We start from the raw sequence: 24,405 nt of genomic DNA, 5'->3' as shown, positions 1-24,405 counted from the left end.
TCCGTGCTGTATAACTCTATGACCTTACCCCAATTGTAGAAAGGGTATTGGAGCCACGGAAAGGGTGCAGCGAAGCTTCACAGGACTGATAGCAGGAATCCGAGGTTCTGACTATGAAGGACTGAAAAATGGGTGCTTTTTACATTGGATCAGAGAAGGTTGAGGAGTAATTTGAGGAAATTGTCTGAATAAAAGGTGGATCACTGGCAACTATGGTGCGAGGAAGCTTATTGCTATCTCTTAATAGTTTTCCGTAGTGTGGCTGAGAACAGGAAGTCAATGGTGTGGAGGATCATGGCAGAAATCTACATCCAACCAACCTGTGGCACTGCACAATGGTGCATCAATGCACTACCTCATTCTCCACAAACTGCAACCTGGGTCAACCACTATTTTCCTGTGTGAATCCTTATATTTTAACAGTTCTCATTGTCTTAAACTGAAATCTGTTTCCATGGCAGACCTGAAACCTGGCACAAAACATGCTTATGTTTTTTTAAAAAAAGGCATTGAAATATTTTTTATCCTATCCAGCGAGGTGGGCGGGATTTCTTACAGCACCTTTCACAATAACCAGAGCAAAAGAGCAATCGTCTCCGAACCTTCCTTGTTCACGTATCAGGTTTTTTCTTGGTGCCGACAGTTTAATAGAAACTTACTGTGTCTTCCTATCACCTGGAGATGTCACCCGTTGGCAGACTCCAGTCTCTGGTCTTTGACTGGCAATATCAGGGATTTACTGAGAACTTAGAGGGTCAATGGGACATGGGACGCCCTACCAGAAACAGTGGTGGGAGCAGAATCTACAATAGCTTTTAAAAGGGAGGTGGACAAGTACTTAGAGAAATTGAAGAGGGTGCAAGGAAAGGGCGAGGGGAATGTTACTGAAGTTGACGGCTCTTTCAGAGCTGGCACAGACACGATGTGCTGAGCGGCCTCTTTTTATGCTGTAAAATTCTATAACTTTTTAACAATTTGTATATGTCAACTAAGGCTGTCACTACTGTGTTCACTGGTGTACTCATATTGTCACACAATCCAGACCTGAGCTGTTGGCCGCCTTCCAGTCCACAGTCCCTTTTCCACCCCCCTCTTTTTGATCCCTGCCACCCATACTCCATATTCCCTCCTCTGCCATGCTATGCAACAACGCTCCCTTGGTCGCCCAGGGCATTTGATACTGCTTCCCACTGGTCTCGCTTCCTGCCATTGTCCTCAGGCTGGGGTCCCTCCTGGGTGAGCTCACAGCCTCCCCTCTGCTGCAGACTTGACATCTGCAGAGATGCGCACCACAGCACTTGCCGCTGATTGTCCCCCACTCACTCTGCGCATCCCACCTACTTCTTTTGTCTGGCAGTTAATTTCTCCAGTTTCTTTCCCACTTCATTGCACCCTCCTGTAACCCCCCACAGTTAAGTCTCATACTATCAGCCCATCTGTTTTGCCCTTCAAAATGTTCACTTGCTTGTGAACAAGGCCCTATCCTGGATAATCAATTGATATCTTGGCCTCATCAAAAGCTATCTAACCAACAGCGACTATATCTGCCCATAACAAGGGAGCCCTACCTCGTTATATATTCTACCATTCTTCCACCCAACCACCAGGATGGGAATCTGGTACTCGACTTCAAATCCCATCCCATCTTGGCTTGTTTCCCCGTTCCTCTGACATCTTGTGCAATTTAGCACAATTTAGCACCTCACCTTCTTCAGCTCCTCCTGTCTCTCCTTCAGAGTTGGACATAAAAAGTGGCTCAAAATCATGACCCAGGAAGTATGGTTTGTGGACAGGAACTGTATGCCGTGCATAAGATATTAAATATAATTATGATGATAGAGCCTGAAATATATGTAATATCTTTTAAGTTCAGTGTTACAAGTTTACTTGCAAGCTTTGGTAAGTTTACAACTGCAATCGAGTGTCAACCTAGATGATGTGTTCAAGTCAGTGGAGCGAGACTTGAACTCATAACCTCTCACACAGAGGCTAGTGAGCTACCACTGAGTCACGGCTGGCACCTGTTAGGTTTACTGTTTTTGCAGAAAATAAACCTGTCAGTTATATACAAGTGACATATTTTGGACCATTTTTCCACAGCTGGGGTTTGGGAAAACATATTAAATGTTGTATTTGAAAGCATAGTGTATTGACACGACTTTCTGTCTTTCTGGTCTTTCTTTCTTTCTCTCTTACTCTCTTCTCTCTTTTTTCTCTCTCGCTCTTTCTCTTTCTCTCTTTCTTTCTTAAACCTTGAAATATATTTGTTTATGGAGACATTAGAGCATAAATTACTGTTGGTGATGTAAATGTTTAATGCACATGGACCAAATTACCCTGCCTTCTCAACTTTAATTAAGGTAGTAACATGTCTATTTTAAATGAGTTAACTGCTCTGTTTAAAAAATGGAGAAAGGAATTTTGATATGTGCACAATAACATGGCAACACTCTCCCTAGTAAATTGCCTATGGTGTTGTCCACAATCTATTGAATTATTTTTTTTTATATACAAGGTGGCAACAGAAAGACTTCAGAAACTTGCTCCACAGAGCCACTTAATGGCCAGCTGCTTTCATTACGTTGTGGCATTTGACATAGCAAAATGAAATGGAAATGTTGACATTTTTCATCCTTGTTTTCAACTCCCTCAATGACCTCGCCCCTCCCTACCTCTGTAACCTCCTCCAGCTCCACAGCCCTCCGAGATATCTGCGCTCCTCCAATTCTGGCCTCTTGCGCATCCCTGATTATAATTGCTCCACTGTTGGCGGCCGTGCCTTCAGCTGCCGAGGCCCTAAGCTCTGGAATTCCCGCCCTAAGCTCTGGAATTCCCTCTCTAAACTTTTCTGCCTCTCTTTCCTCCTTTAAAACGCTCCTTAAAATCTACCTCTTTGACCAAGTTTTTAGTCATCTGCCCCAATATCTCTTTGTGGTTCGGTGTCAGATTTTGTTTGTGATAACGCTATTGTGAAGTTGGGACGTTTTTTCACATTAAAGGCGATATATAAATGCAAGTTGTTGTTATAGTAATTCACAGTGTTGAACCTTGACACAAAAGCATGACCAAAAATCGTAACAACAGCATTTAAGATTTGTGGGCAAGAAGTGTGCATCTTGCACAAATTTATATTCATGTATTTAGATACATTACAGACAGTTCTTTCACATGGGAAAATAAACTAAAAAACAATTTAAATATTTAATTCGCCCAAAAGTAAACAGGTGAGAATGATTGTGTGCAACTGCTGGCTGCATTCTATTGCTGTTGTCTTTGGGCTACAATACCAATTCATCTGCCTATGCGTGCAGGATACTGATTCATGATCAAGTACAGTTCCACGGTGCTAGCAGCCATCTGGCATCTTGCATTTTTCAGGTGTGAGGTGAGACTACCCGTCAGTGGGTTCCTTAACTATGGCAGGGCATCACAGCGAAGACCAATTCATTCCTTACCCAACGTCCACTTTGTTAGTCATTGGATAGCATTCAAGAATGGGAATTGGATTTTCTTTTTAAGTTGGTGGGGCGGAGATCCGCCTGCATTCAGCTAACTCAGCACAAACCAGGGATTGAACCTGGAAACTTCTTGCTCTGTATGGATCAGTAAAATAGACAAATCTTTTTCATGTTCCAAAGAGGACTGACACGTTATTCTTTCAAAAGAATCAATTCAAGATATCTTTTCATGCCAAGCTCCTGCAATTATCCCATTTGATATTTCTGATAATCTAAGATAAGGTCGCTACTCAGTGAAGCAATAGCCCCATCTTATGGATAAAATCTCATATTTATGTTGAATAGCCCACAAGTTTTGACCTTTGGAAGTAAGAAATGATCAACTATTCATACTTTAAAAAAAATCAACCTGATTAAATAGGGAATAGATTATTCCTCACTCTTTCAATCTCCATGCACACGGATTCATGCTCACGAAAAGCTCTTTGAAACACATCTAGGAGCCCTCTCAGTCAGATCATTTTTCCTACCTGTGCTGTATATAAGCGGTTTGTTCGGAAGTAAGTTTTAGTTTACTTTCCCTGATCTGGGCTGTGTTGGCGAATGGGGAATGGTGGTAGAATGTGTGGTCAGCAGGAGAGAAAATTAAAAGTGTGTCACTTGCGGTCCACCTGGTCACTTCTTAGGAGCTGTACAAGATCTAATATAGTAAGTACTCTGCAGAAAGAAAGGACTTGCATTTATACAGTGCCTTTTACGACCTCGGGACACCCCGAATCGCTTTACAACCAATGAAATACTTTTTGAAGTGTAGTCACTGTTATAATGTGACAAAGCAGACCAAGGTAACTTATTTACCCCTTTAGTCTTGGATCAATAATGAATAAAGCAATAGAATCAGTTATTCAACAACAACAAATTGCATTTAGAGCCTTTAACGTAGTAAAACGTCCCAAGCGCTTCACAAGAGCGTTATCAAACAACATTTGACACCGAGCCACATGAGATATTGGGGCAAATGTCCAAAAGCTTGGTCAAAGAGGTAGGTTTTAAGGAGCGTCTTAAAGGAGGAAGGAGAGGTTAAGGGAGGGAATTCCAGTGCTTGGGGCCTAGGCAGCTGAAGGCACGGCCGCCAATGGTGGAGCGATTAAAATTGGCAATTTTGAAGAGGCCAGAATTGGCGGAGCGCAGATATCACTTTTGGGGGGGGGGTGGGGGGGGCGCGGTTGTGGGGCTGGAGGAGGTTACAGAGATAGGGAGGGGTGAGGCCATGGAGGGATTTCAAAACAAGGATGAGAATCTTAAAATCGAGGCGTTGCTTAACTGGGAGCCAATGTAGGTCAGCGACCACAGGGATGATGGGTGAACGGGACTTGGTGCGAGTTAGGACATGGGCAGCTGAGATTTGGATGACCTCAAGTTTACGGAGGGTAGAACGTGGGAGGCTGGTCAGGAGTGAGTTGGAATAGTCAAGTCTAGAGGTAACAAAGCCATGGATGAGAGTTTCAGCAACAGATGAGCTGAGGCAAGGGCGGAGACGGGCGATGTTATGGATGTGGAAATAGGCGGTCTTAGTGATGCCGTGGATCTGTGGTAGGAAGCTCATCTTGGGGTCAAATATAATATCAAGGTTGCAAACAGTCTTGTTTAGCCTCAGACAGTTGCCAGGGAGAGGGATGGAGTCAGTGGCAAGGGAATGGAGTTTGTGGTGGGGACCAAAGACAATGGCTTCGGTCTTCCCATTATTAATTTGGAAGAAATTTCTGCTCATCCAGTAGTGGATGTCAGACAATTTAGAGACAGTGGAGGGGTCGATAGAGGTGGTGATGAGGTAGAGCTGAGTGTCGTCAGCGTAATTGTGGAAACTAACGCTGTGTTTTCAGACGATGTCGCCAAGGGGCAACATGTAGATGAGAAATAGGAGGGGGCCAAGGATAAATCCTTGGGGGACACTGCGGGAGCGGGAAAAGAAACCATTGCAGGTGATTCTCTGGCTACGACTGGATAGATAAGAATGGAACCAGGCGAGTGCAGTCCCACCCAGCTGGACGATGGTGGAGCGGTGTTGGAGCAGAATTTTGTGGTCAGCCGTATCAAAGGCTGCAGACAGGTTGAGAAGGGCAAGGAGGGGCAGTTTACCTTTCTCACAGTCACACAGGATGTCATTTGTGACTTTGGTAAGAGCGTTTTGGTACTGTGGGGGCGCAGAAACCTGATTGGAGGGATTCAAACATGGAGTTCCGGGAAAGATGAGCACGGATTTGGGAGGTGACAACACATTCAAGGACTTTGGAGAGGAAAGGGAGGTTGGAGATGGGGGCGGTAGTTTTTTTTTCCAGAAGTTAACTTGATAATTACTGATACTATAATATCCGAGTGGCACCCCTCTTGCCCATTTTAAACTCCCATTGTTGCCTTGCTGATGCTTTTTGTCTGCTACTATTTCTTGTATTAGGGCTTGAACCTATGGCTTAGCTTGGAACTTGAATGTGTGTTGCTAGGAAGTGATAGGACATAGATTTGCATTGAGGGTGCACATACCATCTAGTTGCTGAGCCTAGCCCATCTGATCTTGTTTGAAGGTATAGAGTGGTAATCGGATCTTTTCCCATGAATGTGTGGGAGGGAGAGGGAAAACAATCGGCTGAAGGGTTTTCACTGATCACAAGCCTGCACCTGCCATCTGTCAGCTTCGAAACTTGGTGAAGTCCTAGGATGATGTACTTTTGATTCTGTTTTAACAAAGAAGGAAAGACTTGCATTTATATAACACCTTTCACGACCTCAGGACATCCCAAAGTGCTTTACAACCAATTAAGTACTTGTTGTAATGTGGGAAACGTGCCAGCCAATTTGTACACATCAAGCTCCCACAAACAGCAATGTGATCATGACCAGATAACCTATTTTAGTGATGTTGATTAAGGAATAAATATTGGCCAGGAGACCGGGGAGAACTCCCCTGCTCTGCTTCGATATCGTGCCGTGGAATCTTTTACGTCCACCTGAGAGGGCAGACAGGGCCTCGGTTTATCATCTCATCTGAAAGACGGCACCTCTGACAGTGCAGGACTGGAGTGTCAGCCTAGATTTTGTGCCCAAGTATCCTATGTACCTCAGGCGAAACCAGGAAATGAGAGAAGGCAACCTGGAAAAAATAGAGTAAATCTTTTATAAACAGGGCAGTTTTATGAGGCAGCAGAGGGTGCTTTTGAGTGCTTTAATCAGACAATGCCTCTAGGTTTGAACACAACGAGGGCATACAGCAGATAGAGAAAGGAGAATCAGTAGACACATCCAGTTGAGAAATTGAAGAGCTATTGTAGGGAAACCATTTGAATCTTGTACTTTCCATGCCTTGTTAAATTCCTTGTTACTCAACCACAGGATATTTGTAAAGAGAGGCTCAGAGCGATACACTTCAAACTGAGAAGATATTTGAGCTTCAATCGGAGTACAACTCCACTCACTGCCTGTGGTGGACTAGAAGCTACAACGGAAATTGAAACAAGAAACAGCAGAAGCATTTCTGTACTAAAAGCCAGAGTTTATTACCAATTTGACTTTTACAATTTGACTAGATTAACATTTCCAGAAACTACACTCTCATCATCATGACTTCAGGGATCAGTGTGTTCAGGGATCAATGTGAGAAAACATATCTGTGGTAAACTAGGACAAATGGACTCAAAATCTAAAATTAAAAAAAAAACTCTAATATGAGATGTAGCAATGTATTTGGTTGAATGCAAAGAAAAATATCCTAAATGTCGGCTTATGGTGAATTCCCTTTGAAAGGATGCAATCTGTAGTCAAATTTGACTGTTCAATTGGTCGATGCTAACACCATATATGACTTTATTTGACACAAGCAAGAATTAATACATTACAGTATTTAAGCAGCAGTTTACAAAGTACAATTGCGAATGATATCCCATTGCCCTTGGGGTAGAAGCTGTGATTCTGTTCCACATTCCTTCTCTCGTTCTCGTTCACCCACCTAGTGCTGTCTCTTCAGTCCTCTACACAATTCCCTCCTCATTCACTCCCTTATGTACACTTCCATTTCCACTCCCACTCCAGAGACTTGAGCACAACAATCTAGGCTGACACTGCAGTGCCGTGCTGAGGGGAGTGCTGCACTGTCGGAGGTGCCGTCTTTTGGATGAAGCATTAAACCGAGGCCCCGTCTGCCCTCTCAGGTGGACGTAAAAGATTCCATGGCACTATTTCGAAGAAGAGCAGGGGAGTTCTCCCCGGTGTCCTGGCCAATGTTTATCCCTCAACCAACATAACAAAAACAGATTATCTGGTCATTATCACATTGCTGTTTGTGGGAGCTTGCTGTGCGCAATTGGCTGCTACGTTTCCTACATTACAACAGTGACTCCACTTCAAAAGTACTTAATTGGCTGTGAAGCGCTTTGGGACGTCCTGAGGTCGTGAAAGTCGCTATATAAATGCAAGTCTTTCTTCCCTTTTCTCCAGTAAGGCAACTATGGGATACATTGAGGGAGGCAGCTACACATGCCAGTAATAATGTTTCATTCTGGACTGGTTTTACTGGGTGATTGTACATTCAGTGACTGGCGAAAAAAGGCAATGAACATCATAAACGCAAATGCAGTATGGTAGATAGCAAATCTAACTGACATGGAACGTTTGTTTGTTAAGGAGTGGGTGTTGGAAGTAATGGAATTACTTGGCTACTTTCTTTAATTGATGGAACATCTATTGGGTAAGGCAGAGAGAGGCTAAGTGTTCTTTTGGATCCCCACAGTAGGATGTAATGGGACGAGGAATAGGAGCAAAGTGTGACCTGCGTCGAGCTATATTTGATAAAAATGGGAATGTATGATTGCCGTGTATGATGAACGAGAAACTACATCTCCTGTACATATGCTGACTGAGCTTCAAAAAGAATTTAAACCGGAAAAAAATTCATTAACGTTGAATCGTTCAGTACATTTTAAAACTTATCTGCTGACGAAATAAAGCACAGGTGCTCTAACCATCCCTTCTCACCCCTCTCTCTGTGAAGTAAAGAAATAAGCCGATGGTGATCGTTTTCCTCTGAAACTTTAAATTAAGAGATTCTAAAATTATTCTCCCAACTTCTTTTAAATAATTTGGAAGCCTGAGTAAAGACATACTTTGAATTTGTCAGTGGGAAAAATGAATAAACATTTATGTAAACAAGAATTATTTTTAAATTCTTAGTATAAACAAAGCGGAGGTGCTCTCTTCATTCCCTTCTGCCTCTATCTCTGTTCTCTGTCAAGTAGGGTATACAGCCTTGAAAACAGTTTTCCTGTAAAATTTTACCTCAGAAAAAGGTTTTAAAATTCTTCCTGCTACTTGGTATGAAATTGAAATGTAGCTGAGGAACGGCACATTTGCATGAGAAAATCATATTGATTTATGCTCAGATTTGACACACTGGACATGCTTAGATTATGGCAGCTGGGAATTCAGACAGTGGTGTAATTGGTAATTACCTTCAGCTAACAGAACGATAGCTTTGGAAAGAACTCCAACTCATGGCTCTTGAGAGAGACCAGTCCTCCATGTAAAACATCATGATATTGTGAAATATGTATTTTTTGAGTTGTAGCCTATGGGCTAAGGGGGCGGGGGAGAAAAGAAGCAGAAAATTCTGGCGCAGATTAATGTATAATGATATAAACATGTACACAGTTTTCTGAAAAGCTGGATTCTGTCACTGTAATGCTCCATCCTAATATTGTGCAATGGATGAGCTCCAGGTTTTGGGAGTGCCGCACTGTCAGATGAGACGATAAACCGAGGCCCCGTCTGCCCCCTCAGGTGGATGTAAAAGATCCCATGGCACTATTTCGAAGAAGAATTGGTCATTGACCTGAAACGTTAACTCTGTTTCTCTCTCCGCAGATGCTGCCTGACCTGCTGAGTATTTCCAACATTTTCTGTTTTTATTTTGAAGCAGAAAATTGTCAAAGTATTTTGAGCGATTTTGATTAGTTTATCTTTTCTTTATTGGCAGCTTCTCCTGACTGGTCATTCAGGTTTGGTCATTTCCAGAAGTCCAAATAGTTTCTCGTTTATAGCCACTTTCCTCACTCTTGATTTGTATGGGTCCCCACCTCCTCACTTCCGAGTTACTGTCTTACTTCGAACTAGTCAACAAAACATGACACTAGAAGCGTTGCAGACTTGGATGTACTTGTAGATTAATATAGAACTAATACAGTGAGAATGCACTTTTTGCAATAAATAAAGGTCAATAGATGACCAACAAATTATGCTACCATGACCTGTTGGTTACTCTGATCCAGGAGCTGAAAGCAGCCAACTAAGTTTAAAATATGCTTGTCAGCACAAGCTGAAAGTTTGTGTAGACAGTACATCCCAGAGTGTGACCAATCTTCTAATTCACAACAACAACAGTTTGTATTTATATAGTGCCTTTAATGTAGTAAAACGTCCCACGGTGCTTCACAGGAGTATTATAAGACATAAACTTTGACACCAAGCCACATAAGGAGAAATTAGGGCAGGTGACCAAAAGCTTGGTCAAAGAGGTAGGTTTTAAGGAGTGTCTTAAAGGAGGAAAGAGAGGCAGAGAGGTTTAGGAAGGGAATTCCAGAGCTTAGGGCCTTGGCAACTGAAGGCACGGCTGGCAATGGTTGAGTGATTATAATCAGGGATGCTCAAGAACTTGCATTTATATAGCGCCTTTAACACGATGTCCCAAAGTGCTTTACAGCCAGTGAAGCATTATTGAAATGTAGCCACTTGTAATGTAGGAAACATGACAACCAATTTGCACACAGCAAGCTCCCACAAACAGTAATGTGACAATGACCAGATAATATTTTGTTGGTTGAGAGATAGATATCAGTCAGGACACCATTGAGAACTCCCCAGATCTTTGAAATAGTGCCATGGGATCTTTTACGTCTACCTGAGAGGGCATACGGGGCCTCGGTTTAACGTCTCATCCGAAAGACTGCACCTCTGACAGTGCAGCACTCCCTCAGCACTGCACTGGAGTGTCAGCCTAGATATTGTGCTCAAGTCTCTGGAGTGGGACTTGAAATCATGACCTTCTGACTCGGGGGCTACCAACTGAGCCAAGGCTGACTGCATATATACCCAAAACAACATGTTGAACAAGTGACTCAGCAAGGAGGAGGTTGCTGATCTGTTATTGACAAAGGTCAGTGGAGTATTTTCAATAAAACTTGGAGTTCATCTATTGCACAATAGTAAAATATGGCACTACAATGGCAGACTCCAACTTTTTAAAAACAGAGTGACTGCTGCCAACGACTGGAAGCTGCGCAGAAACGACTTAATCAGCTGTCAAGGTCCAATGATTGGCATCGGAAACAATCTATAGCGGCTCCAAGACGGTCGGTTCTGGAGGCTGCTAGCTAATCAGAACATCGGAGGCCTGACTTCGCCACACCACTAGGTTATGTTGACTTGCCCGGTCTCGCATGTTGTCATGGCAAACATTTTTTTTATATATATGGCCAGAAAACAGTTCCCCCCCCACCCCCCCATAAATTCTAATGTAATCTTTCACTGTTTCCGAGGTACTAAATCTCTAGCAAGAGGTGAAAGATGTTTACGGAGTGAAACACAAACCACTTTTTTAACCAAATGTCAAAAAAAAAGTGAACCCCTTCGGTGCTGCCCTTCCCCAGAATTGTTTTTATTGTAATCAAACGCGAACAACCAAAAAAACACAGACTGTGCATGTGCAGCTACTTCAACCTTGTTGGCAGCAGTGGCTCCCTTTAAAAAAAGAAGTGTGTACTGTTATAAATCTCATCATCACAAAGAACTACTCATGAAATAATGCTGGACGGCCAGCTGGTGGCGCCGTCCAAGGAGTATAAATACTCGGGCGTGGGCCCAGCTTGCCCAGGGACATTGTGTAAGACAGGAACTAGTGAAGTACAACTAGACCTCCATGTTCTGAAACAAGTTGATTAAAGCCTTGCTTTATGCTCAAACCAAGTGCGTAGTGAGTTTTATTACATCAATTTAATCAACTGTGTATCGGCTCCACGCTCTGAGTGATTTTGGGAACAGCCAGCTACGACTTCAACTGCAGAAGGGAACTCCGGCGTAGTAATCAATCCATCATGGACAAACTACTCAGACCTGCCCGTCTTGACCTGGACCCAAATTCACCTACAACTGCTAAGGTATGGAAACACTGGTATCGTACCTTCAGCAACTTCCTCAGGGTGTGTGGTGAGAATGTTCCTGATAAATTAGAGATACTTGCCAATTATGTATCTCCTCATGTTTGACTATATCGAAGACTGTGTAGACTATGACTCCGCTATTCTAATATTACAGCGACTATATGTTAAGGCCCCAAACAAAATTTTTGCTCGGCATCTATTGGCCACAACTCGACAACAACCCGGGGAATCACTTGACGAATTCCTTCAAAAGCTTCGCATGCTCAGCAAGGATTGTAACCTTAAAGCTGTCACAGCTGAGCAGTATCAGAAGGAGCTAATTCGCGATTCCTTTATTAATGGAATTACGTCTCCCTTCATACACCAGCGTCTGTTAGAGAATAAAACCCTCGAGTTACAGGCTGCCTATGACCAGGCGTGTTCCCTGGACTTAGCAAAGAGGAATGCAGATACCTATATTTTACCTCGTGCACGGGCTGCTGCTATCACTTTGAATGACTCCTTCGATAGGTCTCGGGCGGAAGCCCTCACTGATGATGACTCTAACCTAGCGGATGACAACCCTACCCTAGAAGCCTTCACTGATGACGACCCTGCCCTAGCGGCATCTTGGCAATCTGGAAGGAAGTGTTCCTTCTGTGGAGGTGCGTTCCATTATGGAAAATTTTGTCCGGCTCGTAACGCAGCCTGCAATCATTGCAGCAAGAAAGGTCACTTTTCTAAGGTATGCCAGTCAAGAGCCTCTGTTAGTAAGAAAGGCCCCTTTTCTAAGGTATACCGGTCGAGAGCTCCTGTTAGTTTTGCAGCTACTATCTATGAAACTGCTCCTCCCCCAAGAACCACTACTAAGGTTACAGCTGTCAAGGGTAAAACTGCCCCTCCGCCCATCACAGCTGTTTTTCCCCAAAGTCTGTCCCATGCAGCCATGAAGGTTTCGGCAAATGGACACATTTTGAGCACACTAATCGACTCATGCAGCTCTGACAGCTTCATTAGTGAGCGGGCTGTCAGTAAGTTAAAACTGCGTATTTACCCCTCGGACAGGGAAATTGCAATGGCTCTGACGACACTGACCACCAATTCTTCCGGCTTTTGTCTTGTCGACCTTATTCTCAATGGCCGCACTTATTTCTCCACCCGGCTCAGGGTGCTCAAAAACCTATGCAGTGATGTGCTCCTGGGACAGGATTTCCAGAAACAACACAAAAGACTCACTTTCGAGTTTGGAGGGTCAAAGCCGGAGCTTACTATTTTCAAAGTACCGTTTTGTGCGCTTTCGGCGGCTTCGCTCGACGAGCCCTCCTTGTTTGCCAATCTTTCCCCCCGATGTAAGCCCATAGTCACTAAATCACGACGTTTCAGCCAAGATGATCGATCCTTTATCGAGGCAGAAATCTCTCGCCTTCTAGCTGATGGTATCATTGAGCCATGTTCATCTTCCTGGCGGGCTCAATTCGTCGTTGTTAAAATTCCTCTGAAGTAACACAAGAAACGTCTTTGCATCAATTACTCGCAAACTATTAACCAGTATATGGACCTGGATGCCTACCCACTACCACGCATCGATGACATGGTCAATAACCTTGCCAACTACAAGGTACTTTCAACTTTTGATTTAAAGAGTGCATATCATCAAGTACCGTTAAAGGACTCTGACAAAAAGTATACGGCCTTTGAGGCCAAAGGTCGGCTTCACCAGTTTTGTCGCCTTCCATTTGGGGTCACCAATGGAGTGGCTGTCTTTCAACGGGCAATGGATAGCCTAGTCAAACAGGAGAACTTAACGGACACTTTTCCATATCTGGATAATATCACCATTGTTGGTCATGACCAGAAGGAGCATGATGCCAATCTCCAGAAATTTTTTGATGCTCTCCGTCGTCGCAACTTAACCTTAAATGAGTCCAAATCTGTGAAATCAGTACCATCAGTCAACATCCTTGGCTACTGGGTGGGCAACGGTGTCATCAAACCGGATCCGGAGCGACTTCATCCGCTTCAGGAGCTCCCTCCCCCTACGAATCTCGGCTCTCTTCGTCGGGCACTCGGCATGTTCGCCTATTATGCGAAATGGATACCCCACTTCTCCGACAAGATCCAGCCCCTGCTTCACGCAAAGTCATTTCCATTGGAGGCAACGGCTATTTCAGCTTTCAACCTCCTCAAGCGACAAAAAAGCCACGCTTCGTTCCATCGATGAAAATCTTCCTTTCGTGGTCGAGTGCGATGCATCGGATGTGGCGATCTCTGCTACCTTGAATCAAGGTGGTCGACCCGTTGCATTTCTGTGCAGAACTTTGCAGGGTAGCAAGCTCCATTATTCTCCTGTCGAGAAGGAGGCTACGGCCATCATCGAAGCTGTACGTAAATGGAGTCATTTTCTCGCTCGTCGCCATTTCACACTTATAACCGATCAGTGCTCTGTGGCCTTTATGCTGGATAACCGGAAACGCACTAAGATCAAGAATAACAAAATACAACTCTGGAGGATGGAATTGGCCGCCTTTGGATACACCATACATTATCGACCCGGCAAAGAGAATGAGGCCCCGGATACCCTCACGCGGGCATTCTGCCCTTCTATGTCAACTTCGACTCTTGCGGATCTTCATACTGACTTATGCCATCCTGGCGTTACCCGTATGTTGCACTTTGTGCTATCTAAAAATCTCCCATTTTCTACAGAAGATGTGAAAAGAACATGCTCCTCCTGTAGAATTTGTGCGGAATTAAAACTGCAATTCTTCCGTCCATCGGATGGCTCACTCATACACGCTATGCAGCGACTCAGCATTGACTTTAAAGGGCCATTGCCTTCCTCAACGCGAAACACATACTTATTATGGTGGACGAATATTCACGCTTTCCCTTTGCTTTCCCCTGTCCCAATATGCTTACTTCCACAGTGATCAAATGCCTTGATCAAGTCTTTTCCCTTTGCGGTACAGCCAATTTCATCCACTCTGATCGGGGTCCCTCCTTCATGTCAAGTGAACTCGAAAGTTATCTTTCCCAAGGGGGAATCGCCACAAGTAAAACGACACCTGTACCATCCCATCGGTAACGGACAGGTTGAGAGATACAACGCTATAATTTGGAATGCTGTTTGTCTTGCACTGAGGCCACGCAACCTACCAGACCAGCAGTGGGAAACTATGCTCCCTGACGTGTTGCATTCCATCAGGTCTCTTCTTTCTACGTCCACCAATGTCACACCTCACGAGCGATTCTTCAGCCTCCAGCGTCGCTCCACTCATGGGACGTCCCTATCGTCATGGTTGGCAGCTCCCGGCCCCGTGCTGCTCCGAAGATTCGTCCGATCTTCTAAAAACGATCCCCTCATCGACGAGGTAGAACTTACGGACGTCAATCCCACGTACGCGCACGTGCGGTACCTTGATGGCCGGGAGTCCACCGTTTCGCTCCGGGACCTGGCTCCCTGTCCAGCCGGTTCCACGGACCCAACTGATAGAGGGACCCACGGTGATGATGCCGACACTCTGCACTCCCTCAAAGATGACGCCCTACCTGGGACATTGAGAGATCTGCCGGCTGCCCCACCGGATCCACTCGGAGCCGAGCGCTCCCCATGGGATGGCCACCCGAGGCCAGGACGCCGGTCAATCCCCGGCTATCACACAGGACGAAGCCAGCTCTGCGCCTGTGAGGACCTGCACCCGGAGTCACGATTTCCCAAGCTTCCCTCTGGTCGATCAGGGTAACACGGGCCCTGTCGATCCCCCTGTACGGATCAAGCGGCCCAGGGACCAAGACACGGTCCGGGGAGACGTGCCTTCCAGCCATAAACAAAGATCTAAAAGACTGCGGCTATTCGTGGTCCGCCTAATCCGTTAAGAGGAAGTCGTCGGACTTCCAAATCTTTTAGGCAGGAAGAATGTTATAAATCTCATCATAAAGAACTACTCATGAAATAATGCTGGACGGCCAGCTGGTGGCGCCGTCCAAGGAGTATAAATACTCGGGCGTGGGCCCAGCTTGCCCAGGGACATTGTGTAAGACAGGAACTAGTGAAGTACAACTAGACCTCCATGTTCTGAAACAAGTTGATTAAAGCCTTGCTTTATACTCAAACCAAATGCGTAGTGAGTTTTATTATGTCATGTACATGTTTTCATCATTATATTAATCTGTGGCCCAGACCCAAAATTCACAAAAAAAAACACCCTTCTATTTGTGGGCATTTGAGTTGGTGGCTTCAATTTCTGGTACAGTTGTTGCGATCAGCATTTGTGCACAAATGATCTGCACGTCACTGACTAACACAAGCTTATTCTGTGCTTTCAGTGGCCACACTTGATGTATTAAGATGATCCAGTAAAAGTTTTGGTTACACTAAATTGGACATGGATTAGCACGTGGCACACTGGCCATTTTCAGCAGTTTTGGTCCGAACATGACCTTGAGTATATTACTGAAGTTGGTGCCTGTTGGTTTATTGAACTCTCTCTTGGCACATTCTAGTGTAGTGGTGGCCCATCTCTTTTGGGAATTAAGTTTTAGGTCATTTTGGATGTGTCTGTTTGATGAAATGCTGTAGCATCCACTGCGCTGTTCACATCTTGGCACGTTTGTATCACAATCTGAACACCTGGGGATCTTTAGAGGTCTTTAAAATTATGAAGGCGTTCGATAGGGTCGTCATAGAGAGGATGTTTCCACTTGTGGGGGAGTCAAAAACTAGGGGTCATAAATATAAGATAATAAATCCAATAGAGAATTCAGAAGAAACTTCTTTACCCAGAGAGTGGTTGGAATGTGGAACTCGCTACCACAGGAAGTAGTTGAGGCAAAGTATAGATGCATTTAAGGGGAAGCTAGATAAGTACATGAGGGTGAAAGGAATAGAAGGATATGCTGATAGGGTGAGATGAAGATGGGTGGGAGGAGGCGCGTGTGGAGCATAAACACCGCCATAGACCAGTTGGGCAAAATGGCCTGTTTCTGTGCTGTAATGTCTATGTAATTCTGTGTAACCTGTGAACTGGAGGTGGGATTGGCACTTATGCACCAATGTCAGTTACTTTTTTCCCCTCTTTCTCACTAATGTTTCTCTTCTGAAAGTATTGACTCAATGCCTAGTTCCACAGGTACCAGTCATGCTCCAGTACCTTGTCCAAGTGGCCATTATTCACGTATCAACTGTGACACTGATAGTTAGTAAGCTGTTTTACCCTGAGAGCATCACAACCAAACCCAGTTCTGCTGTACTGTTCGGTTGTTGGAGTAACTTTTGGGTGATACAGTTAGCTTTAATGTCCTGGGCTAAAAAACAAAATCAACCGGTCTTCTCGCTCTTGATCGCTATACTTCGACTTGTGTTGCGATTCATTGGGTAAGGATAGGGTTAGCCATGGCTGCTCTCCTCCATTGTGGACAAGCCTCCTGACGCATTTACTCTTTGTGGCCACTCACAAAGATTGGCCACTTGGACAACTTATTGGACAGGTTCTGTCTGGACCCTATCACAAGGAGGGGTAAAGGGAGAAGATTGGAAGAGGAATCAAATATGTTGCACACAGACTAGAAAAATCCATAACAGGACATCATAGTGTGTTCATAAAAAAGATATTCAGAGAAGAGTTGTGTTATATTTTTCAGTGGACAAACATCATACATAATGTACAGCACAGAAACAGGCCATTCTGCCCAACTGGCCCGTGCTGGTGTCTATGCTCCACACGAGCCTCCTGTCACCCTACTTCATCTCACCCTATCAGCATATTCTCCTGTTCCTTTCTCCCTCATGTACTTAAATGCATCTATGCTATTTCCCTCAACTACTCCATGTGGTAGCAAGTTCCACATTCTCACCACTCTAACGTAAAACATTTTAAGAACATAATATCCTAATTCATAATCCTCTAAATGATGCTGAAGTTGAAGGGTGGCTAATCAATATTCGTACAGACAGCGTCACCAGAAAGCACGGGTATATAGTTCTTCCTGCCAGGTTGTGATACTCTTGTGTGGTGCATGTTTTGGGTATAAGGGCTCTGTTTTATTTCCAACTGATTGTGCTGTATTAGGATTGTTGGTCACTTTCTGCTACCTGGTCCCTGTGTTAAAGAGTTTCATTTCTATTCCTCTGGAAAGTGTGCGGTTCGAGCTGCGACTGAAGGCAGGATATTAGTGCTGGAAGGACTGGAGAAAGCCGAGCGCAACGTTCTACCTGTATTAAACAATCTGCTCGAAAACCGAGAGATGCAGCTGGAAGACGGGCGGTTCCTTATGTCTGCAGAACGCTATGACAAACTACTGAAGGTAAATGAGATTTATTTTATAGAGTGTGGAAATATCGTGTCCTTCGTTTGCCCCCACCCCCAAAGTAAACCTATTAGGCTCTCCAGTGACCAAAAAGCTGCCGGCCCCAAAGTGAAACTTAGTCAAGAATTATTAGGCTGTACAATGACCCAATACACACCATGCCATCCATTCTAATCTACTTTGCCTGAAGCACCATGCTTTGCATCCTTCATCTGCTACTTCAATATGGTGTTTCTCAAAGAAGCGCTCTGGACTAAATTGCAACTCTTTTTTTAACTTAAAATGTGATACATATGTGCAACTTATGTACCTTGCCCCAGTCCTTTCCCTTGGTGAGCCTGCATGGTAATTACCATCTACCTTGCTCCTTCTCAGGGCTACCCCATTGGGATTAAGATGTATTGGCAGTTAGGAACATAGGGACAGGAGGAGGCCATTCAGCCCCTCAAGTTTGTTCCGCCATTCAGTTAGATCATGGCTAATCTGTATCTTAACTCCATCTACCCACTTTGGTTCCATAACCCTTAATACCCTTACCTAACAAAACCTGTCAGTCTCAATTTAGAAATTTTCCATGGACCCCCCCCCCCTCAACAGTTTTTTGGGGAAGAGAGTTCCAGATTTCCGCTACCCTTTGTGTAAAGAGGAGCTTCCCCCGAACGGCCTGGCTCTAATTTTAAGCCGATGTCCCCTTGTTCTGGACTCCCCCGCCAGAGGAAATAGTTCCTCTTTATCTATCCTGTCAAATCCTTTAATCATCTTCAACACCTCAATTAGATCATCGCTTAATCTTCTATACTCAAGGGAATACAAGCCTAGTCTATGCAACCTGTCCTCATAATTTAACCCTTGTAGCCCCGGTGTAATTCTGGTGAATCTGCGCTGCCCCCCCTCCGAGGCCAGTATATCCTTCCTGAGGTGCGGGGCCCAGGACTGAATGCAGTGTCCAGATGGGATCTGACCAGAGCTTTATACAACTGTAGCATCAATTCCACCCCTTTGTATTCCAGCCCCCTCGAGATAAAGACCAACATTCCATTAGCCTTTTGAAATACTTTTTGTACCTGTCCACCAGTGTTTAGTGATTTCTGTACACGGGCCCTCAATCTCTCTGCTCCTCCACTGTTCCTAGCTTTTTGCCATTTAGAAATACTCTGATCTATTTTTCTTAAAAGTTGACTGATCTTTTGCAGTGGCCTTCAGTCTACCTGTTTGGGCAGGGTCTGTCTCCACTCACACCGCACCTCATCCTACAAGCGGGCTGCTTGGTCCAGACTGCTATACGGCAGTACAGTCCTTTTTTTTGAGGGAACGGCTGGCTGGCCAGATGCGGGTGTCGCCACAAGACGCAGCTGCCTCATTTCGTGCTCAGGGTGCCCTGATGTGCAGTGAGAAATGCTGCATTTGGACCCAGGCTTCCGATTTGGAAATCGGCCATTTAGTCAGCAATGTTATATGGAAAGGGGATTTAACTTCTATACTGTGCGACTGTACCTCAACTGAGGTTGGGCGATGGATTGAGAATATTCTGTGCAGTGTGGAATTGAAAATAAAATGATATTTGGAGGGCTATTCATGCTTGAACCAGAAACTCTGTACCATGGGAAGTGGTTTGGTCATTTGGATTCTGTTCCTTAAATCATGTCCCTGTTCATCTGAAATTAGTGTTTCTTTCACATGTGTAACTCTTCAGTTAAATTTTTAACTGGCAGGTTTACATGTCCAGTGTCAGATCAGGGCTGATCATCCTTTGCCCAGTCACGTGTTCATCACATTGATTTGGATGCTCTCAGTACAAAACGGAACCTCTGTTCTGCACGTTATTTTCTGATAATTATTTGCTTTAAGAATGTGATGGGCTATTGCAAACACTGACTAATGAACTGCATCAGGCTCATGCACGTAATTTACTGACCTGCATCAGCCTTACGTGTGTAATTTACTGAGAACAAGAATTGGAACCTCCTTCAATCGACATTATATTTTTGATTTCAATGTTTACTCGGGTAGAATTGTGAGGCTCCGCTGAACCTTTCTGGAGCACAGAATTGGGGCTGCAATTTTCCAGTGCTCTTTCTGACCCACATTAGTATCTGGCAAGGCTCCACAAGCAGAGCTTGACCATTTCTGCTCCTTACTTCTATCTCCCCAGGCCTTTTCTTCACCGTACATGTTTATTTCCTCGCTCTTCTGCTGTTTCTCTGGCTCATCTTTCTTACTTCTGTCGCACCCTCTTTGCTTCTGTCACTCAACTAAGTCATCGCAGCCTGAATTACACTGTAATTGCTCGGTTGGGAGTTTATTCCACAGCGCTACCTCCCATCCTTCATACCAAACCTTGGACACTTGATGGCTGTCAGTGCAATGTGAGTGGGAGAGTCCAACAGGAACACCAGGGGAGACAATTTTCACAGTCATATCCCACTGGTTCCCATTCCATTTTGTAGCACTTGCCTTTTTTCTTTTCAATATCTTTTTACGTTCCTGGCTGAAATGACTTATGCATGACATACAGCCTTTGTGCCCCATTCCAGCATTTTAACGTCTATTTAATACTTTGGCTGCCTTTTTGTTCAAGTACGCAACATATCTGTACTCTTGACCTTTCCCTCCTTTCTTTTTTTTCATCAATCCTATAAGGTGAGCAGTCAACCTCACTATGCCAGTTCTGATGAAAGGTCCAACACAGCACCTTCCATTTAAATAGCACCTTTAATGTTGAATAATATCCCACAGTGGTGTGAGGAGTAAAAGGCCACTGAGCCAAAGAGGGAGGGATTAGAAGGGATGACCAAAAGCTTGGCCAAAAAAGTGGGTTTCAGGGAGGAGAGGGAGGTGGTGAGGCAGAGGGTTAAGATTGGTGTTGTGTGATGCCTCATCATGTCTGTCAGAAATGTCTCCAAGCACTTCACATAGAATGAATCACTTTGAAGTGCAGTCACTGCAGGAAAATGTGTCAACCATTTTGTGCGCATCACAATCAATGAGGTGAACGACCAACTAATTTGTTTTTGGAGGTGTTGGTTGAGGGAGGAATGTTGGCCAGGACACCGGGGAGCTCCCTGCTCTTTTAACCGTGCCATGGGATCTTTAGTGTCTACCTAAGCTGTTGAACAGGCAAATGGGGCCTCAGTTTAACGTATTATTCAAAGGATGGCCCCTCTGACAATGCAGCACTCCCTCAGTACTGCACTGAAGTACTGGTGCAGATTATATGCTTAAGTGCTAGAATGGGCCATGATCCTACAACTTTCTGGCTCAGAGACCAAATGCTACCACCAAGCCAAGCTGCAGGAACCTGCCTTTTATTTAAGTGCTGACTGGCTTGCTGTGAATCTCCAGCAATCTTGTTCATATTTCAAGGTTTATTGTGTGGTGCTACCTTGACCTGTAGTTAAAGTGCTGCATTTCATTTCTACAGGAACATACGAGGGAGGAGCTGGATGCGTGGAAGATTGTGCGAGTTAGTGAGGACTTTAGGGTTATAGCCCTGGGTCTACCAGTCCCAAGGTATCCTGGAAACCCCCTGGACCCTCCACTTCGTTCAAGATTTCAGGCCAGAGACATTTATTGCCTGCCTTTTAAGGTAACCTTAACCTACCCATATGATAGTGGATTCAGTGGCTATCTCAATGTAAACTTACTCTGGTTTCTGTTTTAGGCACAGTTAGGAATGATGCCACTGTGATTTATCTTTTTTTAAATGTAATCCTTTAGTGGTGGAATGGATTCTTTTAATGCAATAAGCGATTCATAATCTTGATACAAAAGCAAAATACTGCGGATGCTGGCAATCTGAAATAATCTTGATAACTAGTTGAAAGTGGCTTTGTACACTTTGTATGTGAAGAAGCATTGAATGGTTCAGCTGCAGCTCTTTAAACTTGCTGGGTTTGGAGGACTAGGAAACACTGCTCCTTGCTTGATGGATTTAGATCTGTTCGGGAGCAGCCTTTTTGCACCCATCAGTCCTCCGGCCTGGGAAAGCTCTGAGGCGAAACCCTTACCAGTTTTCAAGTTGCAGGGCAGGGCTAGGATGGGGGTGAGGGTGGGAGGGGAGAAGGGTGAGAGTGAGGATGGAGAAGTGTGCGGAGAAGAGAAGTGAGGATAGAGGGTGAGAGAAGGATGGGAATGAGGATGGGAGAAAGCGAGATAGGGAAGTGAGGATGGGGCAGAGCAGGATGGGAGTTTAGTTGATGGGAAGAGAGGAGAGTTTTTGTGTTGAGAGGTCCTGTTTTTTGTTAGGATTAGGCACCTGTGCCTGGTGTTGATGCATTGTGTATGGGGGTCTAGCACCGTTTGATGTATGAGGGTGTCTGGCATTTTGTGTACTGGGGTGAGGACGAGCTTGGAAGGGGGCAATCTCAATTTATGTTTCTGGGCCCTCTAATTTAGCGTGTGGGGGAGGGGTAGAAGATGTTTGTATCGGGGGTTGTGTTTTTGGGGTTGTTTGAATTTTCAGTGTATTGGGGCTCAAATTTCTACACAACCGTGTGAGGTTCACTTTTGACATGTACATGCAGCTCCCAGCTCCAAGAATTTGGACACCCCTGCTATAGACAATGTCACAATGTGAGTCACTGGCTTTAGGAAGGTGTAGAGGGAGGTGGAGGAGAAAAATATGTCCAGGGCTGGGCGGAGGTTGGCGAGGTGGAACTTGCAGTTTGAAGGAATCCTGAGTCAGCTAGTAGATTGCTGTTCTATTTTTCACTCCTTTTTTGCTTTATTGACAAGGTTAATTTTTATTACTTTGCCAGGACCAGTTGACAATCTTGTATGCTGCTGGACCAAATGTATCCTCTGAAAGGTATGGGTGTTTAATGATATCTTAGCTATTAAGCTATCTATTTCCCCTCTCAACTGTCTTTCTCCCTATTTGTGTGTCTGCTACTGTTTCTTTCTCCCCGATTTTATTGCCCAAATGTTTAGCTGCCTGCCTGTTTACTCTTCAACCTTCCTAGACAGAGCGCTTGTTAAATTTTGATAGATCGATCCCCACTTTCGAAACACTGATATAGATAGGAGTTAGCAAAGGTCCCAGCGGCACCCAAATAGTCACTTCCTGCCACTCCCAGCACAAATCTATGCACAACCACCTGGTCTCTCTTGGTGCAGCTAGTTGCCAATCCCCTTCATTAACTACCCAACTATTCCATGCTTTTCTACCTAATGGACAAGCCTCTTATGTGGCACTGCTGAAGTTTAGATATACAGAGTGCATGGAGTTGCCTTTATCAACCAGCTTTAACATCTCCTCGAAGCATTCTAGCAGGTTTATCCGGTTTCATCACCTGCCCCGCCCCCCGCCCCCCAGTAAAGCTATTGCTCTGATGACTTGACACTTCAGGTGTTTCATAATACCTCTTTTGATAATAGGCCTCTAACATGGAAAGTCCTCAGAATTACATAGAGTTACATAGAAGTTACAGCACACAAACAGGCCATTCGGTCCAACTGGTCTATGCCAGCGTTTGTACTTCACACAAACCTCCTCCCACCCTACTTCATATAACCCTAATTCACCATTTCCTAACTACTCAATGCCACCTCCCATTGATGTCCTTCTTAGGCCCTGTTACTTTTATTTATTCTCTGTTTACTCCAGGTGTGCTTATGGAAACCTGTTATATTGCGTTTTATTCCTACAATCCCAATCTTATTTTCTATATTTTCTTTCTAATTAGTTTTTTGTAACAGTCTTCACCCTATCCTGGTACTCTTCTATCACTGACCCTGAAGATCTGCAGCCTCTTTTACAACAGCAACAAAAACTTGTGTTTATATAGCACCTTTAACCTAGTAAAACGTCCCAAGGCGCTTCACAGGAGTATTATCAAACAAAATTTACACCGAGCCAGATTAAGAGATTATTAGAATATAAGAACATAAGATGTAGGAGCAGGAGTAGGTCCGCCATTCAATAAGATCATGGCTGATCTGATCTTGGCCTCAACTCCACTTCCCTGCCAGCTCCTCATAACCCTTCAGTCCCTTACCTTTCAAAAATCTGTCTATCTCCACCTTAAATATATTCAAATATAAGAAGTCACACAACACCAGGTTATAGTCCAACAGCTTTATTTGAAATCACAAGCTTTCGGCGCTCCGAAAGCTTGTGATTTCAAATAAAACTGTTGGACTATAACCTGGTGTTTGACTTCTTACATTTGTCCACCCCAGTCCAACACTGGCATCTCCACACCATTAAATATATTCAGTGACCCAGCCTCCACAGCTCTCTGGGGAAGAGAATTCCAAAGATTCATGACTCTCTGAGAGAAGAAATTCCTCCTCATTTCCGATTTAAAAGGGTGCCCCCTTATTCTGAAATTATGCCCCCTAGTTCTAGATTCCCCCACGAGGGGAAACATCCTCTCTGCATCTACCCTGTCAAGCCCCTTCAGAATCTTATATGTTTCAATAAGATCCCCTCTCATTCTTCTAAACTCCAGTGAGTATAG

At 44.4% G+C, this 24,405-nt stretch overlaps 1 protein-coding gene across 1 annotated transcript in view; it reads left to right on the top strand.

The window, feature by feature from the left end:
* The window catches only part of vwa8 (von Willebrand factor A domain containing 8), a 458,807-nt gene that overhangs the window by 104,308 nt on the left and 330,094 nt on the right, over window positions 1–24,405 (top strand). Inside the window, exons 5-7 of the mRNA XM_086006090.1 lie at window positions 17,774–17,941; window positions 21,366–21,530; window positions 22,702–22,751. Of these exons, the coding sequence (XP_085862216.1) occupies window positions 17,774–17,941; window positions 21,366–21,530; window positions 22,702–22,751 (383 nt within the window). The remainder of the gene's footprint in view (window positions 1–17,773; window positions 17,942–21,365; window positions 21,531–22,701; window positions 22,752–24,405) is intronic.

Source organism: Somniosus microcephalus, chromosome 14 (assembly GCF_052327205.1).
Source record: "Somniosus microcephalus isolate GS21.2 chromosome 14, FLI_Smic_1.0, whole genome shotgun sequence".
In the NCBI taxonomy this organism is placed as follows: Eukaryota; Metazoa; Chordata; class Chondrichthyes; order Squaliformes; family Somniosidae; genus Somniosus; species Somniosus microcephalus.
Note: the sequence above shows the minus strand (reverse complement) of the source record. Positions and strands in the feature narration are given on the sequence as shown.